This window comes from Ranitomeya imitator, chromosome 5 (genome assembly GCF_032444005.1).
Source record: "Ranitomeya imitator isolate aRanImi1 chromosome 5, aRanImi1.pri, whole genome shotgun sequence".
NCBI lineage: Eukaryota > Metazoa > Chordata > Amphibia > Anura > Dendrobatidae > Ranitomeya > Ranitomeya imitator.
The window spans coordinates 480,814,083-480,841,696 of record NC_091286.1 but is presented as its reverse complement, the minus strand read 5'-3'; the positions used below and the strand labels follow the sequence as shown (position 1 = coordinate 480,841,696).

Below are 27,614 nucleotides of genomic sequence, written 5' to 3'. Positions count from 1 at the left end.
CCACGGTTTATGCTGTGCTATAATAAACCAGCAGGTGTTTATGTATATGTTCAGTACAGAGCGAAAGTTTGGACACACCTTTCACTTAAAGATTTTTCTGTATTTTCATGATTATGAAAATTGTAAATTCAAACTGAAGGCATAAAAAATATGAATTAACACATGTGGAACTATATACTTAACAAAAAAAGTGTGAAACAGCTGAAAATATGTCTTATATTCTAGGTTCTTCAAAGTAGCCACCTTTTGCTTTGATGACTGCTTTGCACACTCTTGGCATTCTCTTGATGAGCTTCAAGAGGTAGTCTCCGGAAATGGTCTTCCAACAATCTTGAAGAAGTTTCCAGAGATGCTTAGCACTTGTTGGCCCTTTTGCCTTCACTCTGCAGTCCAGCTCACCCCAAACCATCTCGATTGGGTTCAGGTATGGTGACTGTGGAGGCCAAGTCATCTGGCATAGCACCCCATCACTTTCCTTCTTGGTCAAATAGCCCTTACACAGCCTGGAGGTGTGTTTGGGGTCATTGTCCTGTTGAAAAATAAATGATGGTCCAACTAAACGCAAACCGGATGGAATAGCATGCCGCTGCAAGATGCTGTGGTAGCCATGCTGGTTCAGTATGTCTTCAATTTTGAATAAATCCCCAACAGTATCACTAGCAAAGCACCCCCACACCATCACACCTCCTCTGTTATGAACAGGTAATTCAGAACCACAATGGACATTGAAGTTCAGAGCACACAAAGTGACCTGACAAATACCAAAAGCAAAGGACGAGCTCTGAGACATGGGAACTCTGCTGACCGCAATCCCTAATCCTAACACACCACACTAGAGGTAGCCGTGGATTGCGCCTAACGCTCCCTATGCAACTCGGCACAGCCTGAGAAACTAACTAGCCCTGAAGGAAGAAAAATAAGCCTACCTTGCCTCAGAGAAATTCCCCAAAGGAAAAGGCAGCCCCCCACATATAATGACTGTGAGTAAGATGAAAATACAAACACAGAGATGAAATAGATTTAGCAAAGTGAGGCCCGACTTACTGAATAGACCGAGGATAGGAAAGATAGCTTTGCGGTCAACACAAAAACCTACAAACAACCACGCAGAGGGGCAAAAAGACCCTCCACACCGACTAACGGTACGGAGGTGCTCCCTCTGCGTCTCAGAGCTTCCAGCAAGCAAGAAAAACCAATATAGCAAGCTGGACAGAAAAAATAGCATACAAAAAATAACACAAGCAAAACTTAGCTTATGCAGGATAGACAGGCCACAGGAACGATCCAGGAGGAAGCAAGACCAATACTAGAACATTGACTGGAGGCCAGGATCAAAGCACCAGGTGGAGTTAAATAGAGCAGCACCTAACGACTTAACCTCATCACCTGAGAAAGGAAACTCAGAAGCCGCAGTACCACTCTCATCCACAGAAGGGAGCTTGGCCACAGAATTCACAACAGTACCCCCCCTTGAGGAGGGGTCACCGAACCCTCACCAGAGCCCCCAGGCCGACCAGGATGAGCCACATGAAAGGCACGAACCAGATCGGCAGCATGGACATCAGAGGCAAAGACCCAGGAATTATCTTCCTGACCATAACCTTTCCACTTAACCAGATACTGGAGTTTCCGTTTCGAAACACGAGAATCCAAAATCTTCTCCACTATATACTCCAATTCCCCTTCAACTAAAACCGGAGCAGGAGGATCAATAGATGGAACCACAGGTGCCATGTATCTCCGCAACAATGACCTATGGAACACGTTATGGATGGAAAAAGAAGCAGGAAGAGTCAAACGAAAAGACACAGGATTAAGAACCTCAGAAATCCTATATGGACCAATGAAACGAGGCTTAAATTTAGGAGAGGAAACCTTCATAGGAATATAACGAGATGACAACCAAACCAAATCCCCAACACGAAGTCGGGGACCCACACAGCGCCTGCGGTTAGCGAAACGTTGAGCCTTCTCCTGGGACAAAGTCAGATTGTCCACTACATAAGTCCAAATCTGCTGCAACCTATCCACCACAATATCCACACCAGGACAGTCCGAAGACTCAACCTGCCCTGAAGAGAAACGAGGGTGGAACCCAGAATTGCAGAAAAACGGCGAAACCAAAGTAGCCGAGCTGGCCCGATTATTAAGGGCGAACTCAGCCAAAGGCAAAAAGGACACCCAATCATCCTGATCAGCAGAAACAAAGCATCTCAGATATGTTTCCAAGGTCTGATTGGTTCGTTCAGTTTGGCCATTTTTCTGAGGATGGAAAGCCGAGGAAAAAGACAAATCAATGCCCATCCTAGCACAAAAGGCTCGCCAAAACCTCAAAACAAACAGGGAACCTCTGTCAGAAACGATGTTCTCTGGAATGCCATGTAAACGAACCACATGCTGGAAAAACAACGGCACCAAATCAGAGGAGGAAGGCAATTTAGACAAGGGCACCAAATGGACCATCTTAGAGAAGCGATCACAAACCACCCAAATGACCGACATTCTTTGAGAGACAGGGAGATCCGAAATAAAATCCATAGAGATATGTGTCCAAGGCCTCTTCGGGACCAGCAAGGGCAAAAGCAACCCACTGGCACGAGAACAGCAGGGCTTAGCCCGAGCACAAATCCCACAGGACTGCACAAAAGAACGCACATCCCGCGACAGAGACGGCCACCAAAAGGATCTAGCCACCAAATCTCTGGTACCAAAGATTCCAGGATGACCAGCCAACACCGAACAATGAACCTCAGAGATAAATCTATTCGTCCACCTATCAGGGACAAACAGTTTCTCCGCTGGGCAACGGTCAGGTCTATTAGCCTGAAATTTTTGCAGCACCCGCCGCAAATCAGGGGAGATGGCAGACAAAATTACCCCCTCTTTGAGAATACCCGCCGGCTCAGGCAAACCCGGAGAATCGGGCACAAAACTCCTAGACAGGGCATCCGCCTTCACATTTTTAGAGCCCGGAAGGTACGAAACCACAAAGTCAAAATGGGAGAAAAAAAGCAACCAACGAGCCTGTCTAGGATTCAACCGTTTGGCAGACTCGAGATAAGTCAAGTTTTTGTGATCAGTCAAGACCACCACGCGATGCCTAGCTCCCTCAAGCCAATGACGCCACTCCTCGAATGCCCACTTCATGGCTAGCAACTCTCGGTTGCCAACATCAAAATTTCGCTCAGCAGGCGAAAATTTCCTGGAAAAGAAGGCGCATGGTTTCATCACCGAGCAACCAGAACTTCTCTGCGACAAAACAGCCCCTGCTCCAATTTCGGAAGCATCAACCTCGACCTGGAACGGAAGCGAAACATCTGGTTGGCACAACACAGGGGCAGAAGAAAAACGATGCTTCAACTCCTGAAAAGCTTCCGCAGCAGCAGAAGACCAATTGACCACATCAGCACCCTTCTTGGTCAAATCAGTCAACGGTTTAGCAATGCTAGAAAAATTAGCGATGAAGCGACGATAAAAATTAGCAAAGCCCAGGAACTTCTGCAGACTCTTCAGAGATGTTGGCTGAGTCCAATCATAAATAGCCTGAACTTTAACAGGGTCCATCTCGATAGTAGAAGGAGAAAAAATGAACCCCAAAAATGAAATCTTCTGAACACCAAAGAGACACTTTGACCCCTTCACAAACAAAGAATTAGCACGCAGGACCTGGAACACCATTCTGACCTGCTTCACATGAGACTCCCAATCATCCGAGAAGACCAAAATATCATCCAAGTATACAATCAGGAATTTATCCAGGTACTCTCGGAAGATGTCATGCATAAAGGACTGAAACACTGATGGAGCATTAGAAAGTCCGAATGGCATAACCAGGTACTCAAAATGGCCTTCGGGCGTATTAAATGCTGTTTTCCATTCATCGCCCCGTTTAATACGCACAAGATTATACGCACCACGAAGATCTATCTTGGTGAACCAACTAGCCCCCTTAATCCGAGCAAACAAATCAGACAGCAGCGGCAAGGGGTACTGAAATTTGACCGTAATTTTATTTAGAAGGCGGTAATCAATACAAGGTCTCAGCGAACCATCCTTCTTGGCCACAAAAAAGAACCCTGCTCCCAATGGCGACGATGACGGGCGAATATGACCCTTCTCCAAAGACTCCTTCACGTAACTCCGCATAGCGGCGTGCTCAGGTACAGATAAATTAAACAGTCGACCCTTAGGAAACTTACTACCAGGAATCAAATCGATAGCACAATCACAATCCCTATGCGGAGGTAGGGCATTGGACTTGGGCTCATTGAATACATCCCGGAAATCAGACAAGAACTCTGGGACCTCAGAAGGGGTGGATGATGAGATAGTCAGAAATGGAACATCACCATGTACCCCCTGACAACCCCAGCTGGACACAGACATTGATTTCCAATCTAATACTGGGTTATGGACTTGTAGCCATGGCAACCCCAACACGACCACATCATGCAGATTATGCAACACCAGAAAGCGAATATCCTCCTGGTGCGCAGGAGCCATGCACATGGTCAGCTGGGTCCAATACTGAAGCTTATTCTTGGCCAAAGGCGTAGCATCAATTCCTCTCAATGGAATAGGACACTGCAAGGGCTCCAAGACAAACCCACAGCGCCTAGCAAACTCCAAGTCCATCAAATTCAGGGCAGCGCCTGAATCCACAAATGCCATGACAGAATAGGAAGACAAAGAGCAGATCAAAGTAACGGACAAAAGAAATTTCGACTGTACCGTACCAATGGTGGCAGACCTAGCGAACCGCCTAGTGCGCTTAGGACAATCGGAGACAGCATGAGTGGAATCACCACAGTAGAAACACAGCCCATTCTGACGTCTGTGTTCCTGCCTTTCAGCTCTGGTCAAAGTCCTATCGCACTGCATAGGCTCAGGTTCATGCTCAGATAATACCGCCAAATGGTGCACAGATTTACGCTCCCGCAAGCGTCGACCGATCTGAATGGCCAAAGACATAGACTCATTCAGACCAGCAGGCATAGGAAATCCCACCATGACATCCTTAAGGGCTTCAGAGAGACCCTTTCTGAAAATAGCTGCCAGCGCACATTCATTCCATTGAGTGAGCACGGACCACTTTCTAAACTTCTGACAATAAATCTCTATCTCATCCTGACCCTGACACAGAGCCAGCAAATTTTTCTCTGCCTGATCCACTGAATTTGGTTCGTCGTACAGCAATCCGAGCGCCAGAAAAAACGCATCAATATTACATAATACAGGATCTCCTGGCGCAAGGGAAAATGCCCAGTCTTGAGGGTCGCCACGTAATAAAGAAATAATGATCTTAACTTGTTGAACTGGGTCACCAGAGGAGCGGGGTTTCAAAGCCAGAAATAGTTTACAATTATTTTTAAAATTCAAAAACTTGGCTCTATCTCCAGAAAATAACTCAGGAATAGGAATTTTAGGTTCTAACATAGGATTCTGAACCACTAAATCTTGAAAATTCTGTACATTTATAGCGAGATTATCCATCAAAGAGAACAGACCTTGAATGTCCATGTCCACACCTGTGTTCTGAACCACCCTGATGTAAAGGGGAAAAGAAAGACAGAACACAGTGCAAAGAAAAAAAAATGGTCTCAGAACTTCTCTTTTTCCCTCTATTGAGAAGCATTAGTACTTTGGGCCTCCAGTACTGTTATGAACAGGTAATTCAGAACCACAATGGACATTGAAGTTCAGAGCACACAAAGTGACCTGACAAATACCAAAAACAAAGGACGAGCTCTGAGACGTGGGAACTCTGCTGACCGCAATCCCTAATCCTAACACACCACACTAGAGGTAGCCGTGGATTGCGCCTAACGCTCCCTATGCAACTCGGCACAGCCTGAGAAACTAACTAGCCCTGAAGGAAGAAAAATAAGCCTACCTTGCCTCAGAGAAATTCCCCAAAGGAAAAGGCAGCCCCCCACATATAATGACTGTGAGTAAGATGAAAATACAAACACAGAGATGAAATAGATTTAGCAAAGTGAGGCCCGACTTACTGAATAGACCGAGGATAGGAAAGATAGCTTTGCGGTCAACACAAAAACCTACAAACAACCACGCAGAGGGGCAAAAAGACCCTCCACACCGACTAACGGTACGGAGGTGCTCCCTCTGCGTCTCAGAGCTTCCAGCAAGCAAGAAAAACCAATATAGCAAGCTGGACAGAGAAAATAGCATACAAAAAATAACACAAGCAAAACTTAGCTTATGCAGGATAGACAGGCCACAGGAACGATCCAGGAGGAAGCAAGACCAATACTAGAACATTGACTGGAGGCCAGGATCAAAGCACCAGGTGGAGTTATGTTATGCTGTGCTATCAGGCATCACAGTGTGCAGTAATCAGCGCACATACAGTGATATGGCAATAACCCAAAAACAATAGAACAAGCTCTGAGACGTGGAATCTCTGCAGACTGCAATACCTGAACCTATCCTAACACAACTAAAAGCAGCAGTGGATTGCGCCTAACACTACCTATGCAACTCGGCACTGCCTGAGGAGCTGACTAGCCTGAAGATAGAAATACAAGCCTGACTTGCCTCAGAGAAATACCCCAAAGGAATAGGCAGCCCCCCACATATAATGACTGTTAGCAAGATGAAAAGACAAAACGTAGGAATGAAATAGATTCAGCAAAGTGAGGCCCGATATTCTAGACAGAGCGAGGATAGCAAAGAGAACTATGCAGTCTACAAAAAACCCTAAAGCAGAACCACGCAAAGGGGGGCAAAAAGACCCACCGTGCCGAACTAACGGCACGGCGGTGCACCCTTTGCGTCTCAGAGCTTCCAGCAAAAGAGAATAGCACAGCTGGACAGAAAAAACGGAAACAAAAACAAAGTAACACTTATCTAGCAGAGCAGCAGGCCACAGGAAAGATGCAGTAGCTCAGATCCAACACTGGAACATTGACAAGGAGCAAGGAAGACAGACTCAGGTGGAGTTAAATAGCAAGGCAGCCAACGAGCTCACCAAAACACCTGAGGGAGGAAGCCCAGAGGCTGCAATACCACTTGTGACCACAGGAGCGAATTCAGCCACAGAATTCACAACAGAGTTAAATTAGAGCAGCACCTAACGACTTAACCTCATCACCTGAGGAAGGAAACTCAGAAGCCGCAGTACCACTCTCATCCACAGAAGGGAGCTTGGCCACAGAATTCACAACACTCCTCCTCCATGCTTCACGGTGGGAAACAGGCATGTAGAGTCCATCCGTTCACCTTTTCTGCGTCGCACAAAGACACGGTGGTTGGAACCAAAGATCTCAAATTTGGACTCATCAGGCCAAAGCACAGATTTCCACTGGTCTAATGTCCATTCCTTGTGTTCTTTAGCCCAAACAAGTCTCTTCTGCTTGTTGCCTGTCCTTAGCAGTGGTTTCCTAGCAGCTATTTTACCATGAAGGCCTGCTGCACAAAGTCTCCTCTTAACAGTTGTTGTAGAGATGTGTTATGACCTGATGATCAGGACAAAAATGGACCTGGTGGTTAAGAGCACACGGAATGACCTGATAGTTACTGATAATTAAGGACGAGCTCTGGGACGTGGGAACTCTGCTGACCGCAATCCCTAAACCTATCAACCACACTAGAAATAGCCGTGGATTGCGCCTAACGCTCCCTATGCAACTCGGCACAGCCTAAGAAATTAGCTAGCCCTGAAGATAGGAAAATAAAGCCTACCTTGCCTCAGAGAAATTCCCCAAAGGAAAAGGCAGCCCCCCACATATAATGACTGTGAGTAAAGATGAAAATACAAACACAGAGATGAAATAGATTAAGCAAAGTGAGGCCCGACTTACTGAACAGACCGAGGATAGGAAAGGTTACTTTGCGGTCAGCACAAAAACCTACAAATAGACCACGCATAGGGCGCAAAAAGACCCTCCGCACCGACTCACGGTGCGGAGGCGCTCCCTCTGCGTCCCAGAGCTTCCAGCAAGCAAGACAACAAATTAAATAGCAAGCTGGACAGAAAAATAGCAAACCAAAGAAATACAAGCTGCAACTTAGCTTTTGATGGGAAGACAGGTCACAAGAACGATCCAGGAGTGAACTAGACCAATACTGAAACATTGACAGGTGGCGTGGAGCAAAGATCTAAGTGGAGTTAAATAGTGGAGTTTCACCTGTGAAAGGAAACTCAGAAACACCCACCAGAGGAAGTCCATGGACAGAACCAGCCGAAGTACCATTCATGACCACAGGAGGGAGCCCGACAACAGAATTCACAACAGAGATGTAGAGATGTGCCTGCTGCTAGAACTGTGTGTGGCATTGACCTGATCTCTATTCTGAGCTGCTGTTAACCTGTGATTTCTGAGGCTGGTGACTCAGATAAACTTATCTTCAGAAGCAGAGGTGACTATTGGTCTTCCTTTCCTGGGGCAGTCCTCATGTGATCCAGTTTCTTTGTAGCGCTTGATGGTTTTTACAACTGCACTTGGGGACACTTTCAAAGTTTTCCCAATGTTTCAGACTGACTGACCTTCATTTCTTAAAGTAATGATGGCTACTCATTTTTCTTTACATAGCTGCTTTTTACTTATCATAATACAAATTCTAACAGTCTATTCAGTAGGACTATCAGCTTTGTATCCACCAGACTTCTGCTCAACACAACTGATGGTCCCAACTAGAGTTGAGCGACCTTGACCTTTACAGAGTCGAGCCGGGTTTCGCGAAACCCGACTATCTCAAAAGTCGGGTCGAGTGAAATCGGCCAATTATGACGTAAAGTCGGGATCGACCAAAACACGAAACCCAATGCAAGTCAATGGGACAGCATAGTCGGCAGTGAGTGGGGGCCAGGAAAACACCTAGAGTGCCCATTTTAATGTCAAAACCATCCATTCTTCTTAATGAAGCTTGTCAAGCGTAATTTACCTTATAATAATTGGAAGGCATTTGAAATTGGGGGTCATTTGGCTAAAGTTGTGGTGGGTAGGGCTGGTTCAAGTAATTAGTGGGCCCAGGAAATCTGGACCACGTCACGGCAGTGGAGCAGGGAGAGGTAAGTATTTCAACTTTGCAAGTGCTGTGAACCTGAGCAAGCAGGGGGGGCCCACTCGTTGGCATTGGCACTGGCACAGGGCCCCTCAAAGTACAGCGGTGTTTTTGCACGGCGGGGGCGCCTCCCACCGGCAGCAACACTTTTGCGTACTATGAGAGGCCCTGTGCCAGTGACATCGCCAACTAGTATTCCTCCCCCCACCTGATGAAGGAACCTGCACTTTCATCTGCACCTTCCTCTTTGTCCCCGTGTAAGGTGGTATGGTATGCGGGAAGAGCAACCTGACTTTCAGCAGGGTCACAATGTTGTTGTGTAGCATGCACGGGAAATGTTGCGTTATGGGTCAATGTACCAGCAGACTCATCTATCACTGGCTGGGCAATGGGCAGGATGAGGAGGAAACACAGATATAGGCCCAAAGAATAAAGTTGGCTAAATGCAGTTCAAAATTGGTAACACAGGAATAACCAGGGGGCATTGCAGTGGAGGACAACTGGAATGAGAGGCTGACACAGAGAGTAGGCCCAAATCAGTAAGTAGTCGAAATGCAGTTCAAAATTGGCAACCGTAGTAAACAGGCGGCACAGCTTTGTTCAGTGGAGGAGAACAGCAAGGAGTGGCAGACACCGATAGTAGGCCCCAACCCAACTAGTAGGCCAAATGCAGTCTAACATTAACAACTACTTAACGAGCGCCTGAAAACGGAATTTCAGGACAGGAAACCAGGAGAACAGCAAGAAGCGGCAGACACTGTTAGTAGGCCCCAAACCAACTAGTACGCCAAATGCAGTTGTTCCATTTAACCACAATTTAACGAGAGCCTGAAGATAGAAGCTCAGGAAAGGCAACCTGGAGAACACCTTGGAGTGTAACACACCATCTCTCTCCACCCGATACCCATTTTGTAGGCCTAATGCAGTGTAGTTTTCTACAACTACTAAACGAGAGTCTGAAGACCGAAGCAATGGCAAGGAAACCTGGGGAACACCTTGGAGTGTAACACACCATCTCTCTCCACCCGATACCCATTTTGTAGGCCTAATGCAGTGTAGTTTTCTACAACTACTAAACGAGAGTCGGAAGACCGAAGCAATGGCAAGGAAACCTGGGGAACACCTTGGAGTGTAACACACCATCTCTCTCCACCCGATACCCATTTTGTAGGCCTAATGCAGTGTAGTTTTCTACAACTACTAAACGAGAGTCGGACGACCGAAGCAATGGCAAGGAAACCTGGGGAACACCTTGGAGTGTAACACACCATCTCTCTCCACCCGATACCCATTTTGTAGGCCTAATGCAGTGTAGTTTTCTACAACTACTAAACGAGAGTCTGAAGACCGAAGCAATGGCAAGGAAACCTGGGGAACACCTTGGAGTGTAACACACCATCTCTCTCCACCCGATACCCATTTTGTAGGCCTAATGCAGTGTAGTTTTCTACAACTACTAAACGAGAGTCGGAAGACCGAAGCAATGGCAAGGAAACCTGGGGAACACCTTGGAGTGTAACACACCATCTCTCTCCACCCGATACCCATTTTGTAGGCCTAATGCAGTGTAGTTTTCTACAACTACTAAACGAGAGTCGGAAGACCGAAGCAATGGCAAGGAAACCTGGGGAACACCTTGGAGTGTAACACACCATCTCTCTCCACCCGATACCCATTTTGTAGGCCTAATGCAGTGTAGTTTTCTACAACTACTAAACGAGAGTCGGAAGACCGAAGCAATGGCAAGGAAACCTGGGGAACACCTTGGAGTGTAACACACCATCTCTCTCCACCCGATACCCATTTTGTAGGCCTAATGCAGTGTAGTTTTCTACAACTACTAAACGAGAGTCGGAAGACCAAAGCAATGGCAAGGAAACCTGGGGAACACCTTGGAGTGTAACACACCATCTCTCTCCACCCGATACCCATTTTGTAGGCCTAATGCAGTGTAGTTTTCTACAACTACTAAACGAGAGTCGGAAGACCGAAGCAATGGCAAGGAAACCTGGGGAACACCTTGGAGTGTAACATACCATCTCTCTCCACCCGATACCCATTTTGTAGGCCTAATGCAGTGTAGTTTTCTACAACTACTAAACGAGAGTCGGAAGACCGAAGCAATGGCAAGGAAACCTGGGGAACACCTTGGATTGTAACACACCATCTCTCTCCACCCCATACCCAATTTGTAGGCCTAATGCAGCCTACTTTCCGACAACTACTAAACGAGAGCATGAAGATCGAAGCTCAGGAAAGGCAACCTGGGGAACACCTTGGAGTGTAACACACCCTCTCTCTACACCACGGAAGGGCTGATTCTTAGGAAGGAAGGCTGTCGGAAAGAAGCAGGGCGCGTCCGAGGGTGATTATATTCTTATTAGGTATATACTCACCCTCGGACGCGCCCTGCTTCTTTATTTGTAATGAATGTTTATTTGCAATGTGGTTTTGACTTATTCTATTTTTTTGGTAAATAATGATTTTATTATTTTCATTGTTTTGCATCTTCTTGGCAATAATAAAAAGAAGACGCGACAGGACAACACTCGGTGGATGCCATATCTGTGTTTTAAATTGAAAAAAACTTTCAGTTAACTACTTGCAGGAGAAAGTTATTGTAGCTGGTGGCCATTTTTAGTACTGTACCAGATTTTTGTTGTATGTGTTTGTTTTTAATGTTAAAATGTCTGCATTTGATATCTCTCCAGTATTTTCTTTTTTATAAGCAAAATACTTATTTTTATATTTTCTGATGTTAGTTCAAGGGGTACACGGGCAGCAGTAGACAGGTCAGTGGAGGCCTAGTGGAAGGAGGGACCGCAGACAGGCTTCGAAGGCCTAACATAATAAATTGGGCTTGCTGTCGGCAATTTTAAATTGGTTCCAGGGGAACACGGGCGGCAGTAGCCAGGTCAGTGTAGTAGTAGTGGAAAGAACGGGCCGCAGACAGGCTTCGAAGGCCTAACATAACAAAAATTGGGCTGTAGGCAATTTAAAATTGGTTCCAGGGGAACAAGGGCAGCAGTAGACAGGTCAGTGGAGGCCTAGTGGAAGGAGGGACCGCAGACAGGCTTCGAAGCCCTAACATAATAAATTGGGCTTGCTGTCGGCAATTTTAAATTGGTTCCAGGGGAACACGGGCGGCAGTAGCCAGGTCAGTGTAGTAGTAGTGGAAAGAACAGGCCGCAGACAGGCTTCGAAGGCCTAACATAACAAAAATTGGGCTGTAGGCAATTTAAAATTGGTTCCAGGGGAACACGGGCAGCAGTAGACAGGTCAGTGGAGGCCTAGTGGAAGGAGTGACCGCAGACAGGCTTCGAGGGCCTAACATAAGAAAAATGTCAATACAATGGTATTGACAGTGCCAGGCATTGAAGGATGTCAGCGCATAGACTAAACATTGGTGGAGCTGTGAGAGAAAATTTTGCAAGTGGTAGAGCACTGTTTGAGCTGGGGGGGGGACTGTCTTGTGGCCGGCGGTACAGGCCCAGGGCCCCTCATATTACAACGGTGTGTCTGACGTTGGGTGCGCACCACCACCGCCAGACACTTTATTGTACTATGAGGGACCTAGTAGCAGTGCCGTCGACCAAAAGCGGGCACACCCACCTCCTCAGACAAACAGTACTCTCACGGGTGCTGGCGCCAAGTGGCGATACCACGGCCCCGTGTGGGGACTTTGGCCATTTAGGGAGGTGTTAACATGTCGGATGCTGGACAATCAGGTGCTGCAAATTACGAGATTGGAAAAGTCGTTCAGAATAGTCCACAGGCAAGACCTTTACATAGGAAAGCTAGGTGTCAGCCGGGCAAGGTGGGGCAAAAGATTTTGAAATCCAGTTGTGGTTCATTTTAATGAAGGTTAGATCATCTACATTTTGGGTAGCCAGACGAGTCCTTTTTTCTGTTAGTATTGAACCTGCAGCACTGAATACTCTTTCTGATAGGACACTAGCTGCCGGGCAAGCAAGCTCCTGCAATGCATATTCTGCCAATTCTGGCCAGGTGTCTAATTTGGATGCCCAGTAATCAAATAGGAATGACGGTTGAGGGAGAACGTCGATAAGGGATGAAAAATAGTTTGTAACCATACTGGACAAATGTTGTCTCCTGTCACTTTGAATTGATGCTGCAGTACCTGTCCTGTCTGCGGTCATAGCAAAATCACTCCACAACCTGGTCAGAAAACCCCTCTGGCCAACGCCACTTCTGATTTCTGCCCCTCTAACTCCTCTGGTCTGCTGGCCCCTGCAGGTCGTGTTAGAACGATCACGGGCGCTGTGTGCAGGGAATGCCAGAAGCAAACGGTCAACAAGAGTTGATTGTTTGGTTGCTAATATTAGTTCCAAGTTCTCATGTGGCATTATATTTTGCAATTTGCCTTTATAGCGAGGATCAAGGAGGCAGGCCAACCAGTAATCGTCATCGTTCATCATTTTTGTTATGCGTGTGTCCCTTTTGAGGATACGTAAGGCATAATCCGCCATGTGGCCCAAAGTTCCAGTTCTCAAATCTGTGGTTGTGCTTGGTTGAGGGGCAGTTTCAGGCAAATCCACGTCACTTGTGTCCCTCCAAAAACCAGAACCCGGCCTTGTCGCGCCAACAATTTCCACTGGCCCCGGAAAAGCTTCCTCATTAAAAATATAATCATCCCCATCATCCTCCTCGTCCTCCTCCTCCTGTTCACCCGCTACCTCGTCCTGTACACTGCCCTGGCCAGACAATGGCTGACTGTCATCAAGGCTTTCCTCTTCCTCAGCTGCAGACGCCTGATCCTTTATGTGCGTCAAACTTTGCATCAGCAGACGCATTAGGGGGATGCTCATGCTTATTATGGCGTTGTCTGCACTAACCAGCCGTGTGCATTCCTCAAAACACTGAAGGACTTGACACGTCTTGAATCTTCGACCACTGCACACCTGACAACTCCATGTCTGCCATCCTACTGCCTGCCCGTGTATGTGTATCCTCCCACAAAAACATATCAGCCCGCCTCTGTTCACACAGTCTCTGAAGCATGTGCAGTGTTGAGTTCCACCTTGTTGCAACGTCTATGATTAGGCGATGCTGGGGAAGGTTCAAAGAACGCTGATAGGTCTGCATACGGCTGGAGTGTACGGGCGAACGGCGGATATGTGAGCAAAGTCCACGCACTTTGAGGAGCAGGTCGGATAACCCCGGATAACTTTTCAGGAAGCACTGCACCACCAGGTTTAAGGTGTGAGCCAGGCAAGGAATGTGTTTCAGTTGGGAAAGGGAGATGGCAGCCATGAAATTCCTTCCGTTATCACTCACTACCTTGCCTGCCTCAAGATCTACAGTGCCCAGCCACGACTGCGTTTCTTTCTGCAAGAACTCGGACAGAACTTCAGCGGTGTGTCTGTTGTCGCCCAAACACTTCATAGCCAATACAGCCTGCTGACGTTTGCCAGTAGCTGCCCCATAATGGGAGACCTGGTGTGCAACAGTGGCAGCTGCGGATGGAGTGGTTGTGCGACTGCGGTCTGTGGACGAGGTCTCGCTTCTGCAGGAGGATGAGGAGGAGGAGGAGGGGGTGCGAACGGCTACAGCCAACTGTTTCCTAGACCGTGGGCTAGGCAGAACTGTCCCAAACTTGCTGTCCCCTGTGGACCCTGCATCCACCACATTTACCCAGTGTGCCGTGATGGACACGTAACGTCCCTGGCCATGCCTACTGGTCCATGCATCTGTTGTCAGATGCACCTTTGTGCTCACAGATTGCCTGAGTGCATGGACGATGCACTCTTTAACATGCTGGTGGAGGGCTGGGATGGCTTTTCTGGAAAAAAAGTGTCGACTGGGTAGCTCGTAGCGTGGTACAGCGTAGTCCATCAGGGCTTTGAAAGCTTCGCTTTCAACTAACCGGTAGGGCATCATCTCTAGCGAGATTAGTCTAGCTATGTGGGCGTTCAAACCCTGTGTACGCGGATGCGAGGCTAAGTACTTCCTTTTTCTAACCATAGTCTCATGTAGGGTGAGCTGGACTGGAGAGCTGGAGATCGTGGAACTAGCGGGGGTGCCGGTGGACATGGCAGACAGAGACGGTGGGAGATGGTATTGTTGCCGCCGGTGCCCTAGATGCAGTGTTTCCTACTACGAAACTGGTGATTCCCTGACCCTGACTGCTTTGGCCTGGCAAAGAAACCTGCACAGATACTGCAGGTGGTGCAGAAAATGGTGGCCTTACACTGCCGGAAGGGATGTTGCGTTGATGACTAGCTTCATTGGCCGAGGGTGCTACAACCTTAAGGGACGTTTGGTAGTTAGTCCAAGCTTGCAAATGCATGGTGGTTAAATGTCTATGCATGCAACTTGTATTGAGACTTTTCAGATTCTGTCCTCTGCTTAAGGTAGTTGAACATTTTTGACAGATGACTTTGCGCTGATCAATTGGATGTTCTTTAAAAAAATGCCAGACTGCACTCTTTCTAGCATCGGATACCTTTTCAGGCATTGCAGACTGAGCTTTAACCGGATGGCCACGCTGTCCTCCAACAGGTTTTGACTTTGCCACGCGTTTTGGGCAAGATACGGGCCCGGCAGATGGAACCTGTTGCGATGTTGATGCCTGCTGTGGCCCCTCCTCCTCCGCTTCAGAACTGCTGCCGCCTGCACCCTGTTCCCCCAATGGCTGCCAATCGGGGTCAAGAACTGGGTCATCTATTACCTCTTCTTGTAGCTCGTGTGCAACTTCGTCTGTGTCACCGTGTCGGTCGGTGGTATAGCGTTCGTGATGGGGCAACATAGTCTCATCAGGGTCTGATTCTTGATCAGCACCCTGCGAGGGCAATGTTGTGGTCTGAGTCAAAGGACCAGCATAGTAGTCTGGCTGTGGCTGTGCATCAGTGCACTCCATGTCAGATTCAACTTGTAATGGGCATGGACTGTTAACTGCTTCACTTTCTAAGCCAGGGACGGTATGTGTAAAGAGCTCCATGGAGTAACCCGTTGTGTCGCCTGCTGCATTCTTCTCTGTTGTTGTTTTTGCTGAAGAGGACAAGGAAGCGACTTGTCCCTGACCGTGAACATCCACTAACGACGCGCTGCTTTTACTTTTACCAGTTTCACGAGAGGAGGCAAAAGAGCTAGAGGCTGAGTCAGCAAGATAAGCCAAAACTTGCTCTTGCTGCTCCGGCTTTAAAAGCGGTTTTCCTACTCCCAGAAAAGGGAGCGTTCGAGGCCTTGTGTAGCCAGACGACGAACCTGGCTCCACAGCTCCAGACTTAGGTGCAATATTTTTTTTCCCACGACCACCTGATGCTCCACCACTACCACTACCCTCATTACCAGCTGACAATGAACGCCCCCGGCCACGACCTCTTCCACCAGACTTCCTCATTGTTTTAAAAACGTTACCAAACTAACGGTATTTGTTGCTGTCACACAACTTACACGGTGAGCTATAACTTCAGTATGATTTAGCTACCCCTTTACAGGTGGGTGAGACCACAACGAAAATCAGGCACAATGTTACACACTCTGTTGTTGGTGGCAACAAATGAGAGAGATGCCACACACGCAGGACTGTCACTGAAGCGCAAATGTAAATATTAATCTCCCACTGATTTGTTTTTTTTTTTTAAAAGGGAGACTTTAGAAAAAAAATAATAATAAAAAAAAAAAGATTTTTTAAGGAAGAATTTATAAACCAAATAAAATGAAATGATTGTTTCAGGGAGAATTTAGAAAACAAATAAAAAAAAATAGGCTTTCTATGGCCCACTGAGTGAGAGAGGACGCACACAGGAGTCAGGAGTGGCACACAAGCCCAGAGGCCAATATTTATCTCCCACTGATTGATTTAGTGATTTTTTCAGGTAGATTTTGGAACCCAAATCAAGCAACAAAAAAAAAATAGGCTTTCTATGGCCCACAATTGGAGAGAGAGAGAGAGAGAGAGATGGCACACCCAGGAGTCAAGACTGGCACACAAGCAGAAAGGGCAATATTAATCTCCCACTGATTTGATTTTTTTTCTTTTTTTTCAGGGAGACTTTAGAAAAAAAAAATACAAAAAAAATGATTTTTTCAGGAATAATTTAGAAACCAAATAAAATAAAATGATTTTTTCAGGGAGAATTTAGAAAACAAATAAAACAAAAAAAGGCTTTCTAGGGCCCACTGAGTGAGAGATGACGCACACAGGAGTCAGGAGTGGCACACAAGCCCAGAGGCCAATATTTATCTCCCACTGATTGATTTATTGATTTTTTCAGGTAGAATTTAGAACCCAAATCAACCAAAAAAATAAATAGGCTTTCTATGGCCCACTATTTGTGAGAGAGATGGCACGCTCAGGACTGGCACACAAGCCCAGAGGCCAATATTAATCTCCCACTTTTTTTTTTTTTTCCAGGGAAAATTTATAAACCCAATAAAAAAAATTATAAATAGGCTTTCTATGGCCCACTATCTGAGAGAGAGAGATGGCACGCTTAGGACTGGCACACAAGCCCAAAGGCCAATATTAATCTTCCACTGATTGATTTATTGATTTTTTCAGGTAGAATTTAGAACCCAAATCAACCAAAAAAATAAATAGGCTTTCTATGGCCCACTATTTGTGAGAGAGATGGCACGCTCAGGACTGGCACACAAGCCCAGAGGCCAATATTAATCTCCCACTTTTTTTTTTTTTTCCAGGGAAAATTTATAAACCCAATAAAAAAAATAATAAATAGGCTTTCTATGGCCCACTATCTGAGAGAGAGAGATGGCACGCTTAGGACTGGCACACAAGCCCAAAGGCCAATATTAATCTCCCACTGATTGATTTATTGATTTTTTCAGGTAGAATTTAGAACCCAAATCAAGCAAAAAAATTAATAGGCTTTCTATGGCCCACTGAGTGAGAGATGGCACACACAGGAGTCAGGAGTGGCACACAAGCCCTGAGGCCAATATTTTTCTCCCGCTGATTGATGTTGTGATTTTTTCAGGTAGATTTTGGAACCCAAATCAAGCAAAAAAATAAATAGGCTTTCTATGGCCCACTGAGTGAGAGATGGCACACACAGGAGTAAGGAGTGGCACACAAGCCCTGAGGCCAATATTTTTCTCCCACTGATTGATGTAGTGATTTTTTCAGGTAGATTTTAGAACCCAAATCAAGCAAAAAAATAAATAGGCTTTCTATGGCCCACTGAGTGAGAGATGACACAGACAGGGATGGCACTCTAGCAGAAATGCCAATCTTAATCTCCCACAAAAAAAAAAAGTAACTGTCCTTCAATTACTATCTCCCTGCAGTAATCTCAGCCAGGTATGGCAGGCAGCAATAAGGAGTGGACTGATGCACAAATTAAATAAAAAGTGTGGACAAACAAACAAGATAGCTGTGCAGAAAGGAAGGAACAAGAGGATTTGTGCTTTGAAAAAAGCAGTTGGTTTGCACAGCGGCGTACACACAGCAATGCAGCTATCAGGGAGCCTTCTAGGGCAGCCGAATGAGCTACAGCGCTGAGGGAAAAAAAAAAAATGTAGCTTCCACTGTCCCTGCACACCGAAGGTGGTGTTGGGCTGTGGAAATCGCTACAGCACAAGCGGTTTGGTGGTTAATGGACCCTGCCTAACGCTATCCCTGCTTCTGACGAAGCGGCAGCAACCTCTCCCTAAGCTCAGATCAGCAGCAGTAACATGGCGGTCGGCGGGAACGCCCCTTTATAGCCCCTGTGACGCCGCGGACAGCAAGCCAATCACTGCAATGCCCTTCTCTAAGATGGTGGGGACCAGGACCTATGTCATCACGCTGCCCACACTCTGCGTTTACCTTCATTGGCTGAGAAATGGCGCTTTTCGTGTCATTGAAACGCGACTTTGGCGTGAAAGTCGCGTACCACATGGCCGACCCCGCACAGGGGTCGGATCGGGTTTCATGAAACCCGACTTTGCCAAAAGTCGGCGACTTTTGAAAATGAACGACCCGTTTCGCTCAACCCTAGTCCCAACCCCATTTATAAGGCAAGAAATCCCACTTATTAAATCTGACGGGGCACACCTGTGAAGTGAAAACCATTCCCGGTGAAGCTCATCAAGAGAATGCCAAGAGTGTGCAAAGCAGTCATCAAAGCAAAAGGTGGCTCCTGTTACTCCTTGCACAAAGGCTGAGGTAGTGGTCCTGCTACTGGACATAACTGCAAGAGAAGTATGCTGCCTTCCAGGTGCGATGATCAAGGATGTGACCGATAGGATACCAAAGCTCTTCAGCTCCAAGGACGTCCACCCATTTCTTCTGATACATGTTGGCACCAATGACACGGCAAGGAAGGACCTACCGACAATCTGCAAGGACTTTGAAGAGTTGGGGAAGAAAGTAAAGGAACTGGATGCACAGGTAGTTTTTTCTTCTATCCTTCCAGTAGACGGGCATGGCACCAGGAGATGGAACAGGATCCTTGATGCAAACAACTGGCTAAGACGATGGTGCAGTCAACAAGGATTTGGATTCCTGGACCACGGTGTGAATTACTGGTATGATGGACTCCTCGCCAGAGACGGACTACACCTCAACAAACCTGGGAAACACACATTCGCCAGAAGACTCGCTACACTCATCAGGAGGGCGTTAAACTAGAAGAAGAGGGGACGGGAAGAAAAACATTAGACTCGAACAAAGACGACCCAGGAAAACATACTCAGAAGGGAGGTAAGAACATTTCTAAAACAATCCACAGTGAGGAGATTGGAACAAAACAAAATCCGCTAAACTGCATGCTCGCAAACGCCAGAAGCCTGACAAACAAGATGGAAGAACTAGAAGCAGAAATATCTACAGGTAACTTTGACATAGTGGGAATAACCGAGACATGGTTAGATGAAAGCTATGACTGGGCAGTTAACTTACAGGGTTACAGTCTGTTTAGAAAGGATCGTAAAAATCGGAGAGGAGGAGGGGTTTGTCTCTATGTAAAGTCTTGTCTAAAGTCCACTTTAAGGGAGGATATTAGCGAAGGGAATGAGGATGTCGAGTCCATATGGGTTGAAATTCATGGAGGGAAAAATGGTAACAAAATTCTCATTGGGGTCTGTTACAAACCCCCAAATATAACAGAAAGCATGGAAAGTCTACTTCTAAAGCAGATAGATGAAGCTGCAACCCATAATGAGGTCCTGGTTATGGGGGACTTTAACTACCCGGATATTAACTGGGAAACAGAAACCTGTGAAACCCATAAAGGCAACAGGTTTCTGCTAATAACCAAGAAAAATTATCTTTCACAATTGGTGCAGAATGCAACCAGAGGAGCAGCACTTTTAGACCTAATACTATCTAATAGACCTGACAGAATAACAAATCTGCAGGTGGTTGGGCATTTAGGAAATAGCGACCACAATATTGTGCAGTTTCACCTGTCTTTCACTAGGGGGACTTGTCAGGGAGTCACAAAAACATTGAACTTTAGGAAGGCAAAGTTTGAACAGCTTAGAGATGCCCTTAATCTGGTAGACTGGGACAATATCCTCAGAAATGAGAATACAGATAATAAATGGGAAATGTTTAAGAACATCCTAAATAGGCAGTGTAAGCGGTTTATACCTTGTGGGAATAAAAGGACTAGAAATAGGAAAAACCCAATGTGGCTAAACAAAGAAGTAAGACAGGCAATTAACAGTAAAAAGAAAGCATTTGCACTACTAAAGCAGGATGGCACCATTGAAGCTCTAAAAAACTATAGGGAGAAAAATACTTTATCTAAAAAACTAATTAAAGCTGCCAAAAAGGAAACAGAGAAGCACATTGCTAAGGAGAGTAAAACTAATCCCAAACTGTTCTTCAACTATATCAATAGTAAAAGAATAAAAACTGAAAATGTAGGCCCCTTAAAAAATAGTGAGGAAAGAATGGTTGTAGATGACGAGGAAAAAGCTAACATATTAAACACCTTCTTCTCCACGGTATTCACGGTGGAAAATGAAATGCTAGGTGAAATCCCAAGAAACAATGAAAACCCTATATTAAGGGTCACCAATCTAACCCAAGAAGAGGTGCGAAACCGGCTAAATAAGATTAAAATAGATAAATCTCCGGGTCCGGATGGCATACACCCACGAGTACTAAGAGAACTAAGTAATGTAATAGATAAACCATTATTTCTTATTTTTAGTGACTCTATAGCGACAGGGTCTGTTCCGCAGGACTGGCGCATAGCAAATGTGGTGCCAATATTCAAAAAGGGCTCTAAAAGTGAACCTGGAAATTATAGGCCAGTAAGTCTAACCTCTATTGTTGGTAAAATATTTGAAGGGTTTCTGAGGGATGTTATTCTGGATTATCTCAATGAGAATAACTGTTTAACTCCATATCAGCATGGGTTTATGAGAAATCGCTCCTGTCAAACCAATCTAATCAGTTTTTATGAAGAGGTAAGCTATAGACTGGACCACGGTGAGTCATTGGACGTGGTATATCTCGATTTTTCCAAAGCGTTTGATACCGTGCCGCACAAGAGGTTGGTACACAAAATGAGAATGCTTGGTCTGGGGGAAAATGTGTGTAAATGGGTTAGTAACTGGCTTAGTGATAGAAAGCAGAGGGTGGTTATAAATGGTATAGCCTCTAACTGGGTCGCTGTGACCAGTGGGGTACCGCAGGGGTCAGTATTGGGACCTGTTCTCTTCAACATATTCATTAATGATCTGGTAGAAGGTTTACACAGTAAAATATCGATATTTGCAGATGATACAAAACTATGTAAAGCAGTTAATACAAGAGAAGATAGTATTATGCTACAGATGGATCTGGATAAGTTGGAAACTTGGGCTGAAAGGTGGCAGATGAGGTTTAACAATGATAAATGTAAGGTTATACACATGGGAAGAGGGAATCAATATCACCATTACACACTGAAAGGGAAACCACTGGGTAAATCTGACAGGGAGAAGGACTTGGGGATCCTAGTTAATGATAAACTTACCTGGAGCAGCCAGTGCCAGGCAGCAGCTGCCAAGGCAAACAGGATCATGGGGTGCATTAAAAGAGGTCTGGATACACATGATGAGAGCATTATACTGCCTCTGTACAAATCCCTAGTTAGACCGCACATGGAGTACTGTGTCCAGTTTTGGGCACCGGTGCTCAGGAAGGATATAATGGAACTAGAGAGAGTACAAAGGAGGGCAACAAAATTAATAAAGGGGATGGGAGAACTACAATACCCAGATAGATTAGCGAAATTAGGATTATTTAGTCTAGAAAAAAGACGACTGAGGGGCGATCTAATAACCATGTATAAGTATATAAGGGGACAATACAAATATCTCGCTGAGGATCTGTTTATACCAAGGAAGGTGACGGGCACAAGGGGGCATTCTTTGCGTCTGGAGGAGAGAAGGTTTTTCCACCAACATAGAAGAGGATTCTTTACTGTTAGGGCAGTGAGAATCTGGAATTGCTTGCCTGAGGAGGTGGTGATGGCGAACTCAGTCGAGGGGTTCAAGAGAGGCCTGGATGTCTTCCTGGAGCAGAACAATATTGTATCATACAATTATTAGGTTCTGTAGAAGGACGTAGATCTGGGTATTTATTATGATGGAATATAGGCTGAACTGGATGGACAAATGTCTTTTTTCGGCCTTACTAACTATGTTACTATGTTACTATGTTACTGGGTTGTTGCCCTCCTACACACTGCTCAAAAAAATATAAAGGGAACACATAAAGAACAGAATATAACTCCAATGAGTGGTCATCATTACTTTAAGAAATGAAGGTCAGTCAGTCCGAAAAATTGGGAAAACTTTGAAAGTGTCCCCAAGTGCAGTTGCAAACACCATCAAGCGCTACAAAGAAACTGGCTCACATGAGGACCGCCCCAGGAAAGGAAGACCAATAGTCACCTCTGCTTCTGAGGATAAGTTTATCCAAGTCACCAGCCTCAGAAATCGTAGGTTAACAGCAGCTCAGATTAGAGACCAGGTCAATGACACACAGAGTTCTAGCAGCAGACACATCTCTACAACAACTGTTAAGAGGAGACTTTGCGCAGCAGGCCTTCATGGCAAAATAGCTGCTAGGAAACCACTGCTAAGGACAGGCAACAAGCAGAAGAGACTTGTTTGGGCTAAAGAACACAATGAATGGACATTAGACCAGTGGAAATCTGTGCTTTGGTCTAATGAGTCTAAATTTGAGATATTTGGTTACAACCACCGCCTGGTTCCCACCGTAAAGCATGAAGGAGGAGGTGTGATGGTGTGGGGGTGCTTTGCTGGTGACACTGTTGGGAATTTATTCAAAATTGAAGGCAAACTGAACCAGCCTGGCTACCACAGCATCTTGCAACAGCATGCTATTCCATCCGGTTTGCGTTTAGATGGACCATCATTTATTTTTCAACAGGACAATGACCCCAAACACACCTCCAGGCTGTGTAAGGGCTATTTGATCAAGAAGGAGAGTGATGGGGTGCCACGCCAAATGACCTGGCCTCCACAGTCACTAGACCTGAACCCAATCGAGATGGTTTGGGGTGAGCTGGACCGCAGAGTGAAGGCAAAAGGGCCAACAAGTGCTAAGCATCTCTGGGAACTCCTTCAAGATTGTTGGAAGACCATTTCCGGAGATTACCTCTTGAAGCTCATCAAGAGAATGCCAGGAGTGTGCAAAGCAGTCATCAAAGCAAAAGGTGGCTAATTGAAGAACCTAGAATATAAGACATATTTTCAGTTGTTTCACTTTTTTTGTTAAGTATATAATTCCCCATCTGTTAATTCATATTTTTTATGCCTTCAGTGTAAATTTACAATTTTCATAGTCATGAAAATACAGCAAAAGCTTTAATTGAGAAGGTGTGTCCAAACTTTCGGTCTGTACTGTGTGTGTATATACAGTGGGGCAAAAAAGTATTTAGTCAGTCAGCAATAGTGCAAGTTCCACCACTTAAAAAGATGAGAGGCGTCTGTAATTTACATCATATGTAGACCTCAACTATGGGAGACAAACTGAGAAAAAAAAATCCAGAAAATCACATTGTCTATTTTTTTAACAATTTATTTGCATATTATGGTGGAAAATAAGTATTTGGTCAGAAACAAAATTTCATCCCAATACTTTGTAATATATCCTTTGTTGGCAATGACAGAGGTCAAACGTTTTCTGTAAGTCTTCACAAGGTTGCCACACACTGTTGTTGGTATGTTGGCCCATTCCTCCATGCAGATCTCCTCTAGAGCAGTGATGTTTTTGGCTTTTCGCTTGGCAACACAGACTTTCAACTCCCTCCAAAGGTTTTCTATAGGGTTAAGATCTGGAGACTGGCTAGGCCACTCCAGGACCTTGAAATGCTTCTTACGAAGCCACTCCTTCGTTGCCCTGGCGGTGTGCTTTGGATCATTGTCATGTTGAAAGACCCAGCCACGTTTCATCTTCAATGCCCTTGCTGATGGAAGGAGATTTGCACTCAAAATCTCACGATACATGGCCCCATTCATTCTTTCATGTACCCGGATCAGTCGTCCTGGCCCCTTTGCAGAGAAACAGCCCCAAAGCATGATGTTTCCACCACCATGCTTTACAGTAGGTATGGTGTTTGATGGATGCAACTCAGTATTCTTTTTCCTCCAAACACGACAAGTTGTGTTTCTACCAAACCTTTCCAGTTTGGTTTCATCAGACCATAGGACATTCTCCCAAAACTCCTCTGGATCATCCAAATGCTCTCTAGCAAACTTCAGATGGGCCCGGACATGTACTGGCTTAAGCAGTGGGACACGTCTGGCACTGCAGGATTTGAGTCCATGGTGGCATAGTGTGTTACTTATGGTAGGCCTTGTTACATTGGTCCCAGCTCTCTGCAGTTCATTCACTAGGTCCCCCCGCGTGGTTCTGGGATTTTTGCTCACCGTTCTTGTGATCATTCTGACCCCACGGGGTGTGATTTTGCGTGGAGCCCCAGGTCGAGGGAGATTATCAGTGGTCTTGTATGTCTTCCATTTTCTAATTATTCCTCCCACTGTTGATTTCTTCACTCCAAGCTGGTTGGCTATTGCAGATTCAGTCTTCCCAGGCTGGTGCAGGGCTACAATTTTGTTTCTGGTGTCCTTTGACAGCTCTTTGGTCTTCACCATAGTGGAGTTTGGAGTCAGACTGTTTGAGGGTGTGCACAGGTGTCTTTTTATACTGATAACAAGTTTAAACAGGTGCCATTACTACAGGTAATGAGTGGAGGAAAGAGGAGACTCTTAAAGAAGAAGTTACAGGTCTGTGAGAGCCAGAAATCTTGATTGTTTGTTTCTGACCAAATACTTATTTTCCACCATAATATGCAAATAAATTGTTAAAAAAACAGACAATGTGATTTTCTGGATTTTTTTTCCTCAGTTTGTCTCCCATAGTTGAGGTCTACCTATGATGTAAATTACAGACGCCTCTCATCTTTTTAAGTGGTGGAACTTGCACTATTGCTGACTGACTAAATACTTTTTTGCCCCACTGTATATATATATATACACACTAGAGTTTCTCATTTTCTTGCTTTTTTCCTTACCTTCCTTTATTCAATTACCATAGTTTATATGAAACAAAAGATGGCGACTAGACAGCCAGAGTATATCATACAGCCCTCAGATGAATAGTGCTTTGGATTCACTACCCAACATCCAGATAAAGTGCATAGAAAATGGTATGTTACACTAGAGTAAAACTACCATTATTTGTTAGGGTTACAAGTCCATTTCCCACCTTGGTTATCTTGAGAATCCAAAGGAGCTCCATTTTCTACAAGTAGCCGTAGTATCTCCTGATTACCCACACACGCAGCAAATGAAGATACATACTCTCCTGTAATGTCAACACAAATTCAGTTATTTGTCAAATTTCTAACCATTTCCTTACCTAATTTGGTGAAATGCTTCACCTCCACCTGAATTCAAATCAGATGGCCTAATATACCTGGCAATATGCTAGTGAAAAAACTTCTGAAATTTTCCAATGCAATATTATCTTCTTGAGCAAATTACCATATTATACAAGGATTTGGCAATATTATTGACATTTTCACAAATTGCTTGTTTCAAGCTTAACTTAAAGGGAATTTGTCTGCAAGTTTTTGCTTCCTCATCTGAGAGCTGCGTAATGTAGGTAAAGAGAAGCTGAATTCAATGATGTATCACTTAGTTTACTGGGTACAGCCATTCTGGCACAATCAGAGCTTTTACATGTACAGTGAAGCAGAGCTGAGAAAGCTAACCCCGCCCACACTGGGTCCTGTGTATAAAATCCATAGATAGTGAGCTGTTTATTAAAAGAGGGGGCATTGCCAGACTAGTATAGTCCAGCAATCTTAAGTCACTTTTGTATGTACCTCATGGTCAGTGTTTTGCATTATTTGATAAATCAAAACCCCGTGTGGGTCCAAAACATGGCCAAATTATACAAGTGTGAATGAGGCCTTAAGCATAAATATAAGCAGTCGTGATGGTTTCTCTTCAGAACCATGGCCCATTATAGTATTCCTTTGGACTGAGTTTTAGAGTATATGCTCTAATTGTTAGGTGTTTTGGAGGATTTTGATTGCCTGGGCCCCAGTCAACTTAAAGGGATTGTCTAGGGCTTTCAAAAATGTGGCCAACAGCATTAACTACTATAAAATAATACGCATCACTACTACCTGTTCAGTCTCTTTCTTCTCAAATATCACTGCTCCATATTATGGTAAAAGGTGCCCAACAACATCGTTCTCAATTAATAACCCATCAAGCTAAAGCCAACAATTGGTCGCAGCAGTCACATGACATCATCGCTTCAGGGTAGTGATCACCAGAATGATGGAGCTGGAGTGATTGAGCAGGTAAGAAATCATGTATTATTTTAGAACCATGCTGTTGGGCAACTTTTTGAAAATCCTGGACTTCCCTTTTAATGTCAAGCAGAGGGGGTGTTCAACATTAAAATGAAAGGTGGATAGGTTATTTTAATAGAAGAGAATCTGAATTGTGAGATTGTAGGTGCAGAATAAATTGTGAATAATTGATTAATGAGAATCCTGCTGAAATTCATTAATTAACCATTTATCTATAACATTTATATCATCACTATATCACAGATACTGTTTTTTTATTGGATTCATATCTTGGACTGTAAATGACCTACATGTTTTTAAATAATAGTCGGTGATTTAAATACTATAAGCTAATATATTGTGATGCCAATGAACCCTGTTTTCCTGTAGATACAGCTCTGTCAAAAATTAAGATACCACTGCAAAATTTTCAGTTTGATTTTTTTTTCTTTATAGGTATATTTTTGAGTAAAATGTAAATTGCCCTTTTATTCTATAAACTTCTGACAACATGTCTCCGAATTTCCAAGCACTAAATTTTGTATTTATTTTCAGAAGATGAGAAATGGTCAAAAGAACAAAAAAAATGCAGTGCTTGCAGACCTCAAATAATACTAAGAAAACAAGTTCATAATAATTTAGAAACAACAATACTAATGTTTTAACTCAGGAAGAGTTAAGAAATCAATATTTCGTGGAATAACCATGATTTTTAATCACAGCTTTCCTGCATCTTTTCATGCTTTCCACCAGTCTTTCACGCTGCTTTTGGGTGACCTTATGCCA

General features: G+C 44.8%; 1 protein-coding gene across 3 annotated transcripts in view; it reads right to left on the bottom strand.

Annotated features, from left to right (window-relative positions):
• The window catches only part of LOC138638232 (transient receptor potential cation channel subfamily V member 6-like), a 129,224-nt gene that overhangs the window by 49,767 nt on the left and 51,843 nt on the right, over nt 1–27,614 (bottom strand). For all 3 annotated transcript variants that reach the window (XM_069727381.1, XM_069727379.1, XM_069727380.1), the window contains one exon: nt 25,730–25,828. In XM_069727381.1, the coding sequence (XP_069583482.1) occupies nt 25,730–25,828 (99 nt within the window). The remainder of the gene's footprint in view (nt 1–25,729; nt 25,829–27,614) is intronic.